The sequence below is a fragment of the Danio rerio genome, chromosome 23 (assembly GCF_052040795.2).
Source record: "Danio rerio strain M-AB ecotype USA chromosome 23, GRCz13ab, whole genome shotgun sequence".
Lineage (NCBI taxonomy): Eukaryota > Metazoa > Chordata > Actinopteri > Cypriniformes > Danionidae > Danio > Danio rerio.
This window is the reverse complement of record NC_141043.1, coordinates 9389674-9409797: the sequence shown is the minus strand read 5'-3', so window position 1 is coordinate 9409797 and position 20124 is coordinate 9389674. Positions and strand designations below refer to the sequence as shown.

Genomic DNA, 20124 nt, shown 5'->3' with positions numbered 1-20124 from the left:
TGGCCATATCCTCCTCTCCAGTACCCTAGCATAAACTCTCCCAGGGAGGCTAAGGAGTATGATTCCCCCAATAGTTGGAGCACACCCTCCCGTCCCCTTCTTAAAAAATGAGAACCGCCACCCCAGTTTTTTTATCCCCCATCACCCTAATTGAATCTGTTTAACAAAATTTAATAGATTAATATATTACTATTTGAAATAATAATGCAACAAATTTACTAACGCACACACTTTTGTTTGTTTCACTATCTTAGTGAGGACATTACATAGACCTCCATTGTTTTTCTGTCAGGTTAATCATACTGTCTATGTCATAACCAAACCCAAGACCATTGAAGAAAATGATGGTCTTCCTAAAGAATTTGCTGTGGTATTTGATGCTAAACCATCTGGTGTTATTAGATTATTCCAAGGCATCCCCTATCCTTCTGTTTTACCTCTTTTAGACCCTACTACTACAATAATTGGAAAATATTGTTTCTCTGCAACTTCTTCAAACAAAACAATACGTTTTTTATTTCTTAATGGAACTGTATCAGTTCCAAATGTTACTTTTTATTGGAATTCTTTTGTTTCGGATATTGATTGGAGAAAAATATGGCTCATCCCAAATAACTACTTAATTACAAATAAGATAAAAGAAGTTTCATTCAGAATTATTCACCGTACATACCCAGTCAATACTCTTTTAGTACGATATAAAAAAGATCTTAATATTAATTGTTCATTTTGTGGGCAGCACCCTGAGTCCCTGGTTCACTTATTTTGGCAATGCAATTACTCTAGGTTGCTTTGGAAAGACTTCTCACTTTTTATAATTGAGAATGTTGATGCGGAATTTTCCTTGCTGTGGGAGAATGTTTTATTTGGTTTTGTTGATTATGGAACGGGGGCTTTACATAAAAAGAAAACATATTTTCTTAATCTTCTTGTCTTATTAACAAAATTTTATATCCATAAATGTAAATTTTCAAACCAAAAACCTTTTTTTTTATATTTTGCTTACTGAAATGCAGTATTACTTTGAAACAGTGTCTAACTCATTTACAAAAAAGGCTTTAAAAATAACTGAACTTTGTAAATTATATAATCTCTTTCTTTAACTTGTAATGTATTTACCCCTCCTGTTTTTTTTGTTTGTTTCTTTATTTTTTTGTTATCTGTTGTTGTTTCTTTTGCCAAAATTGTTGCTCTTTTTGTCTCTTCGATTTCTTGTTAACATACTGTGATTATATATTCTCACTTTCGTATATTAATAAAAAAAAGAAAAGAAAAAAAAAGAAAATGATGGTCTTTCTGAAATAAAAATGCAATTAAATCACTCACTTCACAGGTTGTCAATGAATTTATAAAACATTTATGAAAGTGTGTGATAGCTCAACATATAACAGACAAACAATTCTTCATACACAAACTATAATCTCACCTGTGAACATAACAGGAGAGGGAAAAGGAAATCAGTCAGCACATAAAAGACGAGCATACGGAAGGTTTACAGGAGGAAGTTATTCCTCTACCTCAGCTTACATGATTTCAGCAGCACTTCAGTACAACCGTAACCCCCTTATCTGCTTCTGGCCTCCTTCCCAGACTTCCTATCAGAATTCATAACGGAAGATTAGCTAAATCTGCTCAACTCCACGCAAGGAGACCAGAGGAAATGTATTTTACGCAGTCTGTTTTCTATTGTCTGGAGGATTCGTTTACTTCTGACCATTGAAATTAACAACCGCAGCAGAACTGTAGATAAAGACACAATTAATACTTATATAAGCAATAAGAACTGATGGCATACTTAAATTACAATAATGTAAAAACGTGGAAGCATTTGCTCTTTTCCTCTCTTATTTTGTGCATGAGCAACAACATTGATGAAATAATGTTTGCCAGGTCCGCAAAAATGCCTAAAACAATGTATTATTCATGTCAGGCCAGCAAACGTCAAAGTCACTTAGTAAAGGAAGTTCCTCGTTGTTTTGGTTGTCAAATACCTGCACGTCTATTGACTAAACACATAATACATATATGCAGGACGTCACCATTTTCACACATTTACATTTAAGTCACATACATGAAGACAATAATGATTTGAAGGTTTTTCCCACACAAAAGTCATAATTTTTTAGGCCCCTAAAACACTTTATATTAAACCAGTCTGTTGCAAACATTTCCTAAGATGAAATATTATTATCACTATGAGTGGATTATATGAAAAATGCAATTTGAAAACTGTAATATTTTATTAAAACTGAGTTATGAGTAAAAATCAGCTCTCTGCCCAGTGACAGATATGGATCTGGCTCAGTTAGCTAAGTTTGAATTAAATTGAGTGTTAAAAATCAATCTAACACTTAGGACACTCATTGAAATACTCATTAAAAAACCTGGAGTGATACTCCTTATTAGAAGACCTCTGAATGTTTTGACTTAAACTTAAAACTAAATATGTAGTAATGTAATGTGTGTATTTATATAGCGCATTAATTGTGTAAGGCCCTACACCCAAAGCGCTTTGCAATCAGGATATGAGGTCTCTCCACACCACCACCAGTGTGCAGCATCCTCTTGGATGATGCCACGACAGCCACTGGACTGTGGCGCTCACCACACACCACTTATAGATGGAGTGAAGAGACAGTGATACAGCCAATTCGGTAGATGGGGATGATTTGGAGGTCATGATGGGTAAGGGTCAATGGAGGGAATTTGGCCAGGACACCGGGGCTACCTAAACCCCTAGTCTTTACAAGAAGTTCCATTTTTAATGGCACAGAGAGTCATTATGATTGTATATAGTAATCAATGAGTGACCATACGGTATGGTTCTTTGCCTGACAAAGGGTTAAAAATAATCAGTGAATGGTGTTACTGTGCTTTGCCTTTTGATGGCATCACAGTTTTAAAAAACCACAGTGTTAATAATAAAGTAAATAACATGAAGCATAACTGGTTTTCTTTTATTTCAAGTTCTTGAATTTTCTTTTCCAAAATATTAATTAGGCTACAAATATTTCTAGGCACTTTGTTTGGGCGTTTGTAAAAGTGATTTCTTATATCCATTAGGACCAGGCGACCTGTCATATTCATTCTCAAGCTCCAGATCACAGGAAAGCACACACACACAAACATTAAGGTGCGTTTAGGAATGTCTCCTGATTTGGACGCTTGTTACAGCAAAAATCCACTTTCTAACCACGTTCCTGTTAACATGTGATTGCAAATGGCGTCCTCTAGATGGCGGCCATATCATATGTACTGCTTCAAAGTGCAAACGTCTCACCACAAATTCTGACATATTCGCAATATATTATTGGAAAATAATGCCTTAATTCAAGAATGCAGTCATAAAAATATACTATTGACATTGGTGGACAACATTACCAACACACCAATGAGTGGGTCACTTCCAGAATGAACTGTCACCATTGACTTCCATAGTATTTTTTCAGTCAAAGGCGACCATCAGCTCTTCAGACATTTGAAGAAAGAAACTCATACAGGTTTGGAACAAGTGGAGGATAAATGGTGACAGTTCATTCTGGAAGTTAACAACTCTGTTAACTAAATATAATATTACAGGCCTGTAGCCAGCCTGGTGAAAGGGGTGGTTGTTTTTTTTTTTTTTTTTAAAAGTGGACATTTTTGCTGTTATACGCCTCATTTTCTATTTAATTATGAGGTATAAATGCTGACATTTTGAGCACATTTTTGCAGGATTAGCTTGTCACATGGTCAACCACACATCACAAGATTTAAAGAAACATGAAAACAACTCATTTTTTTAAAAGTTATTACATCATATATCATTAAAAAAATAGGAATCTGTTGAAGTTTTAACTTAAAAACTAGTCTGATGTCATTTATTGGGCAAATAACAAACTGGCCAGAACATTCACCTATCCTCATTCAGTATTTGGGAAGTCACACCGAAGCAACAGACAACACATGATTCCACTTGATCTTAAGGCCTTCTTCGATGAGTTATTTTCACAAGTAATTATTATTATTATTATTATTTTTTAATTTAGTATGGCAAAATGGGCATATGTATGGAACAAATTCTGGACCTTTATCAGTGAAAGGTGGGTCTTTCGAACCACCCGAACCACCCCTGCTACAGACCTGTATAAGAGTTTCACACACAGTTACACACAACAGTATTAACAAAGCAAGTCTGCAATCAAATGGGGGTATACACTGAGAACTGGATGCTTTGTGAGTTAATGGAAAACAAAATTGCATAGATCATTGGTGCTGGAAGAAAAGAAAACAACTTTTTCAAGTTTTGACTGACATTTCAACAAATAACATTTACAAATTTCTTGTTTCTGAGAAATCTTATAATACAGTACGCAACATGTATATGTTACAACTTGTCAAGGAAAATCTCAGACTAGACACAGTATTTTTCATGGTAGTTAATGAATAAACAGTAGATTATAAAGATATTTGTTCACTAATGATGCACTTATTTGATCAAAATTACAGCAAATGTTGTAAAATGTTTCCATTGAAATACAACCAATTATTCAGCATCATAACTTTAGTCTTAAATGTAACATTATCTTTCAGAAATCAGTCTAATATTAAGATTTGCTGCTTAAAAATTTACAATTACTTTGAATGTTGACAACAGTTGTAAAGCTTAATATTTCTTGTGGGAACAAAATAAAAATTTTATTAATTTTTGGATGAATAAAAATGCAAATAACAAGTGATTTGATTTAATATCTTTTGAAAGATAGAGGGGCCTATCATACACCCGGTGCAATAAGGTGCAAGAAGTGTTTCGTGCGATTTGTTGCTATTTTAAGACCAGCGCACATTTTCATGTTTTATGCTACGTTGTTTAAATAGAAAATCCATTTGTGCCACTTTGTGGACTCATGGGTCTGCCGGTCTAGAAAGGAGGTGTGTTACGGACCATTGTTGGCATGTTGCTATTTTGAGGAACAGAAATAGACCACACTGTTGACCAACTGAAAGCAGGTCTAAAGTCGAACGCAGAGCGCGTCAGTTATGCGCTTATGTGTTTAAACGCTCGATGACTTCTTCATCTTGGAGGGCTTTTTTCAGTTTATTCATGACAGTTTGCTTTTGTATAATGCTTTTATTAGTAGTATTTTTAATATATGCATATTTAAGTTTGTTTTAACAAAAACAAGTTTAGATTTGCCCACCTGTCAGGTTTTGGACCATATGGGGCATAAGAACAGGACATGTGTTTGAATATAACTCAGTTGTTTGACCACACTTTATTATTGTTCATTTATTAATTTACTGGAAATCAGAAATGAATTTAGAAATAGTTTTGAAATAAATGTAATTCATTTTATATTCAATAATTTGTGCTTAACAAACAAAATTAAATATGTAGGCTAATGAATGTCTTCAGTGGAGTGCGTACAACACTGTTTCCTTATCCACGAAAGTAAAGGAGTAAAGTAAAGAAAACAAGTAAAGAGAAAGTAAAGAGGCCAAATGGAGGTTGGATCTGATTGGTTTAATGCACCTTATGCTCAAAACACACCCATAATTCATTAAGAGAATAAGCCCAACACTGTTAGATCATGTGCAGAAGGCGGAGCGGATTTTTCCATCCTTAAAATAGCAAAAGTGGATTCGGACATGCCCATAATGCTTTATTAATGCCTTAATGCTAGACTTTGCGCCTAGATTGTGAAAATAGAGCTCTCAAAAAGTCTTGTCACAGTAGCATTTATTTATTAGTTTATTTAAGACATCATGAATGCCTTCACTGTCACTTTTGATCAAATGTAATGCATTTTTGTGGGACAAAACTACAACTAATAATAATAATAAAAAAACACCTGAATAATAACATGTATCTATAATAATTAAAATAATAATTCACCTAAAAATGAAAATGTTCTTATCTGTTCTGTGAAACTTAAAAAAGAGGGTTTTTAAAAATCCTATATAAATAAAAGATTAAGCACAACAGCACTGAAAACGTGCTTCTTTTGAAATCAGCTCTAGCATAGAGCGCTTTTCACAGTAGAATGAAGTCCCATCAAAAACAACAAACATATTGGGTTTAAATACTAAGGTAGATTCAGTCACTCAGAGAACGCTACTGTAAAGTAAGTGCATATAGATATATATATATATATATTACATAATCTGTGCTAATAACTATTATTATTGCATAAGGTTTAGATACAAAACATGTATAGTTTCAATCAAAGTGCTTTAGTGTTACAGTGAATGGTAGGTTGTTCTGTACAAAAGTAGAGGTCTACATTAAATAAAAAAAAAGTTATTTTTGGTAAATAGACACGGAATGTTCAACGCATGCATGTGAAGTAGCAGGAGTTCAACTTTTCCCTTGTCGCTTGAGAGTTAAACACCCTCTGGTTTTAATAAAAGAAGATCCATGCTGTTTTTCCTCAGCACTATTCCCATGGTGGTCACAATAAAAACAGGCAGCCATGAAAACGAATGCCGCTGGGTCCATTTCTATAACAAGCATCATTTGGTGTGTTGGATCTTCCTTAAAGCTGCGTGTCGATGTGCATTCGCTCTGATACCTGAAACTGCAATGGCGGGAACGCAAAGTCCCGTGCTTCAGGCTGCTTTCCACATCTGGTCTGATGTTAATACTTAAATCCTCCACACAGATCTCAGGTCTGCTGTACCAGTTGGCGGTAGTGAGGCATGACTTTACTCTCCGGAAGATAAAGTGCCATTTCCAGCGCGACCAAAATGGTGAACTCAAAAGCAATCAGTTCCCGACGGCTGATCCGAAATCTCTCCTCCAGTTTCTAAAGGGTAGAGATAAAACAAACAGATGTGTACAAAATGATTAGGCAAGACAAGTTTATTCATAGCACTTTTCAAACACAATGGTAATTCAAAGTGCTTTACATAACCAGGAATAAAAAAAAAACAAGTATAAGAAATTAAAGAATGAAAATTATTAAAAAAAAGAATTAAAATGTGTCAAAACAGGTTACAAAAGAATGAAAAAGAAAAGAAAGGCATAACAGTGCGATCTGTCAGACGTAGCACAGTGCTTATTCGGAAACGGCACAGCTAAGAAGATGTGTTTTAAACGATGCCTTTACACTTGGTTTAATTGCCTGGACCGTATCCAAATTCGATGGTCCTCGTTTGGTTTGTGTTCACACCGTGTTTTTTTCTTCTGAACCCCTGTACGCTTGCGTCATCGAGCTGCTGTTGTGTGACGGACATGAAAGCCAAAATGGAAAGATGTACGCACATCGCGGTTGTTCTTCTTTTATTGATTCTTTTGGTTTTGGACATACAGTTTGGACATACATGCCCTGGCTGAGTCCCGCTTGTCTCCAAGGAACGGTACATTGTACACAGACACACACAGACAGACACACACAGACAGACACACACACACACATACACACACACACACACACACACACACACAAACACACACACACACACACACACACACACACACACACACACACACACACACACACACACACACACACACACACACACACACACACACACACACACACACACACACACGAATGAACGCTATAAAAGTGATAGTTTGCTGTTCTGTTGGTGGTTTGATTGCATTTATACCAGAAGTGAACTGGACCAGCGTTCACGTGTGCCCCAGATACAAGTGGACTTGGGTAAGGTTCATGGGTTTAGAAGACACATGCACACTAGCTAAATGTGCCATACCTTGACATCAAACAAACCCGGGTGAGGATCAAAAGTGCTGAAAGCACCCTAAGTCTTGATTTGAACGTGCCTAATGTTGAAGCACATCTGATCATTTCTGGAATTAGCACTGTAAAATTTGTAGTCTTATTTTTATATTATATTATATTATATTATATTATATTATATTATATTATATTATATTATATTATATTATATTATATTATATTATATTATATTATATTTGATTATATTTAATTATATTATATTTAATTTGATTATATTTGATTAATTATACTATATATTTGATTATATTATGCTATATTATATTTGATTATATTTGAATAATTATATTATATATTTGATTATATTATGCTATATTATATTATATTATATTATATTATATTATATTTGATTCTATTTCATTATATTATATTTGATTATATTTGATTAATTATATTTTATATGTGATTATATTATGCTATATTATATTATATTATATTTATTTATATTATATTTGATTATATTTGATTAATTATAGTATATATTTGATTATATTATGCTATATTATATTTGATTATATTTGATTAATTATATTATATATTTGATTATATTATATTATATTATATTATATTTGATTATATTTAATTATATTATATTTGATTATATTTGATTAATTATACTATATATTTGATTATATTATGCTATATTATATTTGATTATATTTGATTATTTATATTATATATTTGATTATATTATGCTATATTATATTATATTATATTTGATTCTATTTAATTATATTATATTTGATTATATTTGATTAATTATATATTATATTATATTATATTATATTATATTATATTATATTATATTATATTATATTTGATTATATTTAATTATATTATATTTAATTATATTATATTTGATTATATTTGATTAATTATACTATATATTTGATTATATTATGCTATATTATATTTGATTATATTTGAATAATTATATTATATATTTGATTATATTATGCTATATTATATTATATTATATTATATTATATTATATTATATTATATTATATTTGATTCTATTTCATTATATTATATTTGATTATATTTGATTAATTATATTTTATATGTGATTATATTATGCTATATTATATTATATTATATTTATTTATATTATATTTGATTATATTTGATTAATTATAGTATATATTTGATTATATTATGCTATATTATATTTGATTATATTTGATTAATTATATTATATATTTGATTATATTATATTATATTATATTATATTTGATTATATTTAATTATATTATATTTGATTATATTTGATTAATTATACTATATATTTGATTATATTATGCTATATTATATTTGATTATATTTGATTAATTATATTATATATTTGATTATATTATATTATATTATATTATATTTGATTATATTTAATTATATTATATTTGATTATATTTGATTAATTATACTATATATTTGATTATATTATGCTATATTATATTTGATTATATTTGATTATTTATATTATATATTTGATTATATTATGCTATATTATATTATATTATATTTGATTCTATTTAATTATATTATATTTGATTATATTTGATTAATTATATATTATATTATATTATATTATATTATATTATATTATATTATATTATATTATATTATATTATATTATATTATATTATATTATATTATATTATATTATATTATATTATATCATGAGACTCTTATAGGGCGATAATCTATTCTCAAAGTTGGGTTGGGAGCTCGGTCTATTCTACGCAAGCTATGATGACTTTCACCTTGATAGTTTAGTACGGATGTATACCTGACTGCTAAGCGGTCTGACAAAAAAGTGCCCTTCTCAATCAAATCAGCAGGATGCCCTTCTGGATCTTTCTCTTACTTCGACGACACTACTGACTACGCTTACATGAACATCTGTAGTCTAGTTATTTGCCTTAACATACATCAATATAATTAAAGTGTTTACGTGAAGTGCTTTCATGTAAGAGTTTCCTGTAATTTTGGGTGACTTTAACTGCAGTTCGGCAGTTTCACTTTAACTCATGAACATTTCATTCATGCACCCTCGTGACAAACTAGGGTATTAGACGCAAATAAGGAGTAAGCACTGGTGAGAGTGTTATGGAATTTGATACCCAATCTTTTTTTTTTTAAACCAAATCTACCAAGTTCATTTAAATGGCCTAATTGCCACAATCTAGCCCTTTAAATTGCACTTTAAGCTGAACACTTGTAGCTTAAAATAACTAGTAAAACATGATGTACTTACATCATGACAAAGACATACTTTTAAACTTAATGTTATTAAATGTTGTTAAAAAACTTTCATTTAGAGCTGCTAGTAGTTTATTTTATATAAAAAGTTGACTTGCTGTACACACCCAAGGGACATATATACACATGAGAATAACTTCATTGCTTTTTCTCTCAGCAGTCAGGTGTGACTCCTTTTTCCAGAAAATTGTTATTATGATTTTAAATTAGCAGCCAATACAGAATTTTAAAGTATTTATTTTACTTTATCAGCAGTATGTCTCTTTATCACATGATTGTTTACATTTTAACACATGATTCGGGATTTCTGGAGCCTCATGTGACTTGTAAGACTGAAGAAATGAGTCTGGAGGAATGATAAACACTCAGCTTTACCAGCCAAGGAACAAATCACATCATATAATGATAATATTAGTAATCATTTTTAAGTTTTACTGTCAAATAAATTCAGCCTTGCTGATCTCAAAATTCCAAAAATGTTAGAAAAAAATATACTCACTCAAACTTTTGAAAAAACAAACAAACAAAAAACAAAACACAGTTGAAGACTAAATGATTGGCCCTCCTGTAAAATTACAAATCTTTTTCAATTAATTTCAAGTGCTGTTTAATAGAAAGAAGAATACTTTTCCAACACATTTTAAAGATTAGTTTTAATGATGGGCGAGGCAGTGGCGCAGTGGGTAGCATGTTTGCCTCACAGCAAGAAGGTCGCTGGTTCGAACCTCGGCTAAGTTGGTGTTTCTGTGTGGAGTTTGCATGTTCTCCCTGCCTTCGTGTGGGTTTCCTTTGGGTGCTCCAGTTTCCCCCACAGTCAAAAGACATTTGGTACAGGTGAATTGGGTAGGTTAAATTGTCCGTAGTGTGTGAATGTGTGTGTGGATGTTTCCCAGAGATGGGTTAATGTGTAAAAACTTGCTGGATACGTTGGCGGTTTATTCTGCTGTGGAGACCCCAGATTAATAAAGGGCCTAAGCTGACAAGAAAATAAATGAATGAATAGTTTTAATGACAAATTTCTCAGCTCTTTTGTCTTTGCCATGATGACAGGACAAACTATTTTACTAGTTATTTTGAGATATTGGTATTCAGTTTAAAGTGCAATTTAAAGCCTTATACAAGTTAATTTGTTTAACAAGGCAAGTCATTGGACAACAGTGGTTTATTCAGTAGACAATAAAAAAAAATAAAAAAAAAATAAAAATTCTTAAGGGGCAAATAATATTGATCTTTCCAGTTTTTAAATTCATTCATTCATTTTCTTGACGGATTAGTCCCTTTATTAATCCGGGGTCGCCACAGTGGAATAAACCGCCAACTTATCCAGAAAGTTTTTATGCAGCGGATGCCCTTCCAGCCGCAACCCATCTCTGGGAACCAACCACACACACACATTCACACACACACTCATACACTATGGACAATTTAGCCTACTCAATTCACCTGTACCACATGTCTTTGGACTGTGGGGGAAACCAGAGCACCCGGAGGAAATCCACACGAAGGCAGGGAGAACATGCAAACTCCACACAGAAACGTCAACTGAGCCGAGGTTCGAACCAGCAATCCAGTGACCTTCTTGCTGTGAGGCGACAGCACTACCTACTGCGCCACTGCCTCGCCCAGTTTTTAAATATTGCTTCAAAATTCTAGATAAAAAAAAAACTTTTTTACAGGTAAAACAGAAAATACTGTGAAAATATCCTTGCAAAATTTCACAGGATGATCATTTTGGCTTCAACTGCATGTGTGCAGACTGTAAAGACTCACGTCGATCAGCTGTTTGACCTCTTGTTTTTTCAGGTCGCTGCTGATCTTGGCAGCGAGCAGCAGGCACGCGGCCGCCACCAGCTTCCTGTTCTGCTTGTTCAGACGTCCCTGCAGGACCAGCTTCTCAAAGTACACAAACGCCATGGCTATGGTGACCGGCTGCAGACAGGACTCCTCTCCCACCAAACGGATTTCTCTCTTCAAACTGATAAAGTGAGGGAGTGAAAATAATAAGGAGATGACAAAGACATGAACAAAACATCATATTTGTGCACTATTGTAAGTTTAACTCAGTGACCTTTAAATGCACATCATTTTCTGATTAAGGTCCAAATTTTAGGAAATGCACTACACTGGAAAAAAGCCTCATTAGATCAACTTAAAAAAAAAATTACTACAACTTTTTACACCTAAAAGAAAGAAGATGACGCTTTTCCAACTTATTTATCACTGAAAACCATAATAACTTAAGTGGAAATTAATTCATTCATGTAGTTTCCACTTTTTACAGTGTAAGAACAGAAGTTTTTCCCCTTTTTATTTTTATTTTTTTTACAATTTTGCTTACAGATCCCCCCGGCCCCCACCCCCCCTAAAAAAACTTCTAAATGAAGAAAAAAAATCTGCTAAATCCTATTCTTTTTTATAATTGTTATTTTTATTCATGTCAGGCCAGAAATTCGCAATAAAGGAAATGAAACACTACGCATTAATGTTCGATCAATAACTAAGTTTATATGTGAGTGAGTGTGTGTATACCTTCTGATTTTGCTCAGCGTGAGCTTGATGTGGGGAAATTTTTCCTTAAAAGTTTCATTCATGTCTTTCTTCAGATCTGATGGTTTGACGTACTCTATTACTGTCGTCTGTGAGCGAACCACAGCCAGAGATAAAGAGAGAGAGAATGAGAGAGAGAGGCCGTAAATACTGAGAATTTACATTAGTCAGATATGCAGCAATGAAAAGAGATTTGAATGAATTAGAGTGCACATGTGTGTCATCGGTATTATCCAGTGGTCAGCGATGAAGTCAGTAGGGTAGAGTGTGTTTATCTGTGTCTGTAGGTCAGACATGCTGCTATCAGAGTCATATACATACTCATATGCAAATACATATTCAGAGCAAACTTATGTTCTGACACAAGAAACAAGTCAGAATTTGCTGCATTAAACATCTAAACACACTGTGAAAAGCTAATTGGCTGAGCTGCTGATTATAATGCAAGATTCACAGAAAACTTTTAAATACAAGTCAAGATGAAAATGGGGGATAAATGTATAAATATACACTCTGAAAAAAAATAGTACAATATTGTACCAAAGAAGGTACAAATCATTGTCACTGGGGCAGCACCTTTTTATGGAACAGAATTGTACCTTAAGGCAAAGAAACAAATTTGTTCCACTGCAGTTTCTACCTTTAAAGACATGATTTGTACCATGGGAAACAATAATGTACCTTTGTGTTTTAAAACCTGCAGATACAATATTGTACCTTCTTCAAAAGAACAAATCTGATCCATGAAGGTACCACTACAGTGACAAAACACTTTGTACCATAACGTTTTTTGTTTTACCAGTTGTTTTGCATTATAAAACTTAATAATGAATATTTATGAGTTTCTTTAAACATATACAGTTGAAGTCAGAATTATTAGCCCTCTTAAATTATTAGACCGCTTGTTTATTTTTTTCCCTAATTTCTGTTTAATGGAGAGAAGATTTTTTTTCAACACATTTCTAATCATAATAGTTTAAATAACTCATTTCTAATAACTGATTTATTTTATCTTTACCATGATGACTGTAAATAATATTTTACTAGATATTTTTTCAAGACACTTCTATACAGCTTAAAGTGAAATTTAAAGGCTTAACTAGGTTAAATAAGTTAACTAGGCAGGTTAGGGGAATTAGGCAAGTTATTGTATAACAGTGGTTTGTTCTGTAGATTATTGAAAAAAATATATAGCTTAAAGGGGCTAGTAATTTCGTCCCTAAAATGGTTAATAAAAAATTAAAAACTGCTTTTATTCTAGCCAAAATAAAACAAATAAGACTTTCTCCAGAAGAAAAAATATTATCAGACATACTGTGAAAATTCCCTTGCTCTGTTAAACATCATTTGGAAAATATTTAAATCGAATATATAAAATATATAAAAATCGAAGGGGGCTAATAATTCTGACTTCAACTGTATATGATGATTCATGTTTTAATATGAAAATTATTCATAAAATCACTTTGCCTTTTAAGTAATATTTATTTTCATAGATATTGTAAAAAAGACAGTTGTTCGACACTTTTGTATCTTTTATATTAGAACAATTGTGTACTTTTATTTCAATTGTATCATAAAAGGTAGAGAACAGTAGGAGGTATTTTATTTACCATATAAGGTACAACTTTTACAAAGGTACAAAATTGTTCCTAAGTTTTTGAAAATTATTTGTACCATAGTTTCTGAGAATGTACAAAAAAACCCTTAATCTCATCTTGATCATTAAATATTATGTACAGTCATACCTTAGGGGAATTAATTATTTTGGACTTGACTGTATATATATAAACAGTTGAAGTCAGAATTATTAACCCCCTTTGAATTTTTGTTTTGTTTTTTAAATATTTCCCAAATTATGTTTAACAGAGCAAGGGAATTTTCACATGTCTGATAATATTTTTTTGTTCTGGAGAAAGTGTTATTTGTTTTCTTTCAGCTAGAATAAAAGTGCCTAATGCCCCTAACCTGCCTAGTTAATCAAATCAAGCTAGTTAAGCCTTTAAATGTCACTTTAAGCTGTATAGAAGTGTCTTGAAAATATCTAGTCAAATATTATTATTATTACTGTCATCATGGCAAAGACAAAATAAAGTTATTAGAAATTAGTTATTAAAACTATTATGTTTAGAAATGTGTTGAAAAAAATCTTCTGTCCGTTAAACAGAAATTGGGGGGAAAAAATAAACAGGGGGCTAATGATTCAGGGGGGCTAATATATATATATATATATATATATATATATATATATATATATATATATATATATATATATATATATATATATATATATATATTAGGGCTGCACAATATATTGTTTAAACATTAATATCGCAATGCGCATGTTTGCAGTAGTCACATCGCGCAGTACATGCAATATTGAGTTTATATGTTGGGACTATGAGCAAGAGCCATAATTTCAAAAACATAAGATTTAGCCATGATAAAAGTTTCTCATCTTTTAATAATAATACCTGTGACTTTGCATTTGGGCACAAAAAACTGCACCTTTTGTAATTTTAATAAATATTTATTTTATTTAACTATTTACAATGAAGATTATGCAGTGTTTTTACATATGATTATTACATTTCTGTACCTGAATACTGTTTGGCTTCTCAGAAAACTATAAAGCACTGTAAATTCCATTTTTAATTTATTGCTTTATTGTATTTATATATGATTATATTTTATGCATGATTTACACCCAGAATATTCTCAAATCTGTCTAAATTAAAGAATTCTTTTCAAAAAGAGCTTATCAAGCTATCTGGTGAAATAATATTCATATTGGAAAACATAATGCTAAAAAACAAAATACCACAATGTCATATATAAATAACAAAACAATCATATTTTAGAAATGAAGAACGATTGTCATATTTAATTTCTACATAAAAAAATAAAATAAACGGCTGCATTTCAGTGATTGCTATTTTAATGTAATTAATAATATGCTAAACTGATAAAAAATATTATAAACGTCCAATAACAGTGTATGGTATTTAAAATATAACATTCAAGTATATCTGAATTAACAAAATAAATGATCCTCATGCATGTAATGTGTATGTGTGTTTGTTATATAACAAACACTACTTTAATAAAACAAAAAATATGATGATAATAATAATAATAATAATAATATAAAAATATTCCATAAAGTATAATAATAATAACAAACTATATTATTAATATTATTTTCACAAAATAAATATAATATTTGCTGTAATTCTTTCCACATGGACCTAAAACATTTTTCGAAAGTAATAGTAATGTATAATATTACTATTTCATTTATTATATTATATTATATTATATTATATTATATTATATTATATTATATTATATTATATTATATTATATTATATTATATTATATTATATTATATTATATTCCTCCACCTTACCATGTATGAGGCAAAGATGAGCACTCTTTTATGTTTTCCACATGGCCACTGGGGGTCACTGAGCATATTAGGGTCATAATCAGAGTCTTCAAGACCTGAAAACACACACACACACACACACACACACACACACACACACACACACACACACACACACACACACACACGCAAGAAAAGTTTTCAGTCAAACCTCAGACCACAGAACTTAATGTGACACGTATAAGTGTGACAGCTTTCTGCACTGACCCAACAAGCACAAGTTCAGCTAAAAATGAAATAACTGTCATCTGGAGAGTGAGTGATGACACAATCTTTATTTTTGGCTGTACTATCCCTTTAAGACGACACTTATACTCAACACAATTAGTGACACACACTGGGCTGACACAAGTGTAGCTAATGCAGACTTGCTAAATAAAAAGAGCTGAAAGAGCTTGGTGACTCACACACACACACACACACACACACACACACACACACACACACACAAACACACACACACACTAGAGAATCCAAGAATAGCTACATTAGTAATTATGACACACACTTTCACACATCTGTGCCTGGAATACTGCGATAATAAGCGTGTCCACCGAGTTGATTGAAATGTCTCTGCCCACTCTTTGAATAATATAGCATTAAACCTTTATTAAGCTCCCATCGGTGACTAGTACACACTTCTTTGTCTGTTGTGGGGGTGCACTTTTGCGTGCTTCTGTGATTTAATTTCACATGAACGACTGTGAATTTTAGCGTGCGCAAACACAGTCCAGAATTAGCTTTAAAATGCTTTTGCAACACACACATCTAAAGTCTGACAAAGTGAAAAAAGGTCACAAGAAAAAGTAACAGATGTTTTCAGATTCCAGAGTGCCCAAGATTTAAGTGGTTGCAGAAATGAGTGGAGTAAGTGCGCACTCGTGTGTATGTGTGACTGTTTTGTTACATGGACTAAATATTTAACAATGTTGTTTTGGTGCTCTTGGATGTGGTGTGATAGATATAGCAGAAAATAAGCATGAACAAACATCAGAAAAATATGAAATGACACTTTATCCCTGAGAAACTTCTTTGGTATTATTGTATTTATGTTGTTGACATGTTTTACATGCTGAGTAATTACACGAAGGAGCAATAAAAAAAAAAAAAGAAATAAAACGTAATCAAAAATATACACTGCCTGGCAAAAGTCCTGTCGTCTATACAAGTTTTAGGAAGAACATATAATAACTTGACTTCTAGTTGATTATTTGGCATTAGAAGTGGCTTATATAAAAGGCAAAATCCCCTAGATTACACTTAATTTACCAAAATAAGATACGATCATGCCTTGATTTCTATTTTTTAATTAGGACAGTGAGGTCTGTCTTTGCTTGGAATAAATTCTTGTTACTTAACAGAAATAATGTACAGTATGGCATATAAAGTCATGGTGCCTCTGGGTGCTCTGGCTACCCCCATAAGCTAAATTGGCCATAGTCTATGTGTGTGAATGGGAGTGTATGGGTGTTTCCCAGTGATTTTTTTTAACATAAATTTGTTTTTACATTTTTTATTTTCAACACTCATTACTGCCCATGTTCATTCCGTTAAGTAAAGTTTCACAAACTAATTTCAAGAGAAGCACGTGATTGTCATGGTCCTGACCTGGCAGTCCTGTCTGTCCTGTCAGTGTTTATTTATTGCCTGTTTGTCCTGTGCTTATTTACATTGCTGTGTCTTAATTTGTGTTGGTCATGTGCTCCTCTTGTCTTTCCTCCTTGTTTTCAATTACCCCGCCCTCTAATTTAGACCTTGTTATCCTGCTTATTTTTACCCGTCTAACGTGTGTTTCGTTCTATATAATGTGCTGTGTGTTCTCAGTTATTAGCTTGTTTGTTCCACGTGAGCTTGTCTTGTATCCTTGCCTTGTATCTTTACTGAGCTTTTGGTCTTGCCTATTTTAGTTCACTTGTCTACTTATTGTTTGTTTGTAACTACTACTTTCTTTTGTTTGTTTCTAGTATTTACTTCATTTTTCTGTCAGTCCCAGTCTTATTAGTAGTGGATTATTATTTGTTGTTTGATTTGTTTAATTACTTTCTTTAAGATTCTAGAAGTCTTTAGTTTTGTTTTATCAGATTGCCCAAGTCAGTCCATCTCTTCTAGTTTTTATATTTGATTTTATTTTAGATTTAGTTTTATTATATATTATTGCTGCATGTTTGCTTCCTGTCTTATTTCCCAGTCCTATCCTGTGTCCTGACCTCCCTGGTCTGCCAGTCTGGAGTTTATGTGGCTTGCTCCATGATGGTTTTGATCACTGTTGTTCCTACTCCTGGCTGGCTGTTCATTTTTGGAACCATCTTGTCTCTACCACTGGCTTCCCTGTGATGTTGCCCCTACCGTTTGGACCTTGTTATTCCCTTGTCTGTCTACTTGTGCCTTATTCTGTCAATAAACCCCTTTGTATAGTTCATTGCTGCAACTGGGTCCTTTTTCTAGCAACCAACCTTGACAGTGATCTGATTGATCGTGGCTGTTGTCCCATCCGTAATCATTAGTAAGCCAAACAAATGAATCAAAATTCATTATAAATAGCCCCTCTAGTATTACTCCCTCATCTTTGTTATTTAAAAAATCCCCCTGTCCACCCTATCTCCTCCTTTTACCAGGCAGAGCTCTTGAGAACTACCTGATCTCGTACTCCCTTACATGCTCATCAACCAGGTGGGAGTCCTGGGCTCAATTAACTTCCACCTCAGGGTTCTCTCCTGGGACAGCATGCCAAACCTTCTAATATTATCAAGCAATATCTAAGTGTGAACTCTTGAAACCATCTTTACCGAATAGTATTAAAGAGATCTACTAATGTTAGTTCTACTAAAGAGTTCTATTAAAAATTAGGGCTGCTCGATTATGGGAAAAATCATAATCACGATTATTTTGGTCATAATTGTGATCCCGATTATTCAAAACGATTATCAGCTGAAGTCAAAATAATTCGCCCCTCTGAGAATTTATTTTCATATACAAATATTTCCCAAATTATGTTTAACAGAGCAATTTTTTACAGTATTTCCTATAATATTTTTTCTTCTGGAGAAAGGCTTATTTTTATTTCAGCTAGAAGAAAAAACGTTTAAATATTTTAAAACCTTTTTTAATAGCTCAATATTATTAGCCCCCTTAAGCAATATATATTTTTGATTGTCTGCAGAAGAAACTACTGTTACATAATGACTTGCCTATTTACTCTAATTAAGCCTTTAAATGTCACTTTAAGCTGAATACTAGTATCTTGAAAAATATCTAATAAAATATAATGTGCTGTCACCATAGCAAAGATAAAAGAAATCAGTTATTAGAAATTAGCTATTAAATCTGTTTAAACTGTGTTTTAAGCATCTTCACTGTAAGAAAAAAACGTCCTTCAGTCAAGAGCAGCGAGTGGATTTTGTCCTTTTGTTGTTTGATTAATAATAAAAACAGCAGCAGGAATATCGCACGCTGTCACTTTAAGAATAGTGAATAGCTCCGATATGGTTTCTCTTTCACGTGTCTTTTTGATTCTCAACTTGTTTGTTTATTACACAAATGAGGATTAATATGAATAATCACTAAACAACGTGCATATATTGAACATTAAAGCACTCGCATTAGGATGGCATTAGATGTGCGTGTGCTGTCTGAGGCTAAGCGCGGACCGCGCGCACACAGTCACACACAAGCACACACACAATACCTGTCCGAGGCTAAGCGCAGCGCGCACACACACACAACAGTACGTGCTCTTTCGCGATTTTAAAAAATATGAATGATGCGCATCCCATGCTGCAAAAGTTACATTACAGCACATCTTTCAGTCACTTTCACGTGGAACTGGATATAGGCGGTATATGATGGAATAATCGTTTATCTCGATTAATGGTTTTTCATAATCGTTATGAGCTGTAATCGAAACCGGATTTTCGATTAATTGCACAGCCCTATTAAAAATAAATTCTGCCATTGTTTTCTTATCATCTACTTGTTCCAAACCTGTTTGAGTTTCTTTTGTTAAACTTCTGGGTAAGCTAAATTGGCAGTGTATGTGTGAGATTGAGTGTGTATGGGTGTTTCCCAGCGATGGGTTGCAGCTGGAAGGGCATTCGTTGTGTAAAACATACGCTGGATAAGTTGGCGG

General features: G+C 32.3%; 1 protein-coding gene and 1 long non-coding RNA gene across 4 annotated transcripts in view; one reads left to right on the top strand and one right to left on the bottom strand.

The window, feature by feature from the left end:
- Window positions 1–20124, top strand: part of LOC147831221 (uncharacterized) — a 113881-nt gene that overhangs the window by 78433 nt on the left and 15324 nt on the right. Inside the window, exon 3 of the long non-coding RNA XR_015523206.1 lies at window positions 11241–11350. This is a non-coding gene — a long non-coding RNA (uncharacterized LOC147831221). The remainder of the gene's footprint in view (window positions 1–11240; window positions 11351–20124) is intronic.
- Window positions 5123–20124, bottom strand: part of cables2b (Cdk5 and Abl enzyme substrate 2b) — a 50695-nt gene continuing 35693 nt past the window's right edge. For 2 of the 3 annotated variants that reach the window (XM_087306591.1, XM_087306593.1), the window contains 4 exons: window positions 15960–16054; window positions 12533–12639; window positions 11774–11978; window positions 5123–6785 (listed from right to left, as the gene is read on the bottom strand). In XM_087306591.1, the coding sequence (XP_087162717.1) occupies window positions 6645–6785; window positions 11774–11978; window positions 12533–12639; window positions 15960–16054 (548 nt within the window). In that variant the 3' untranslated portion in view covers window positions 5123–6644. Of the gene's footprint in view, window positions 6786–11773; window positions 11979–12532; window positions 12640–12678; window positions 12832–15959; window positions 16055–20124 lie in introns of those variants that run through there. The other variant, XM_087306592.1, reaches the window with a different exon arrangement.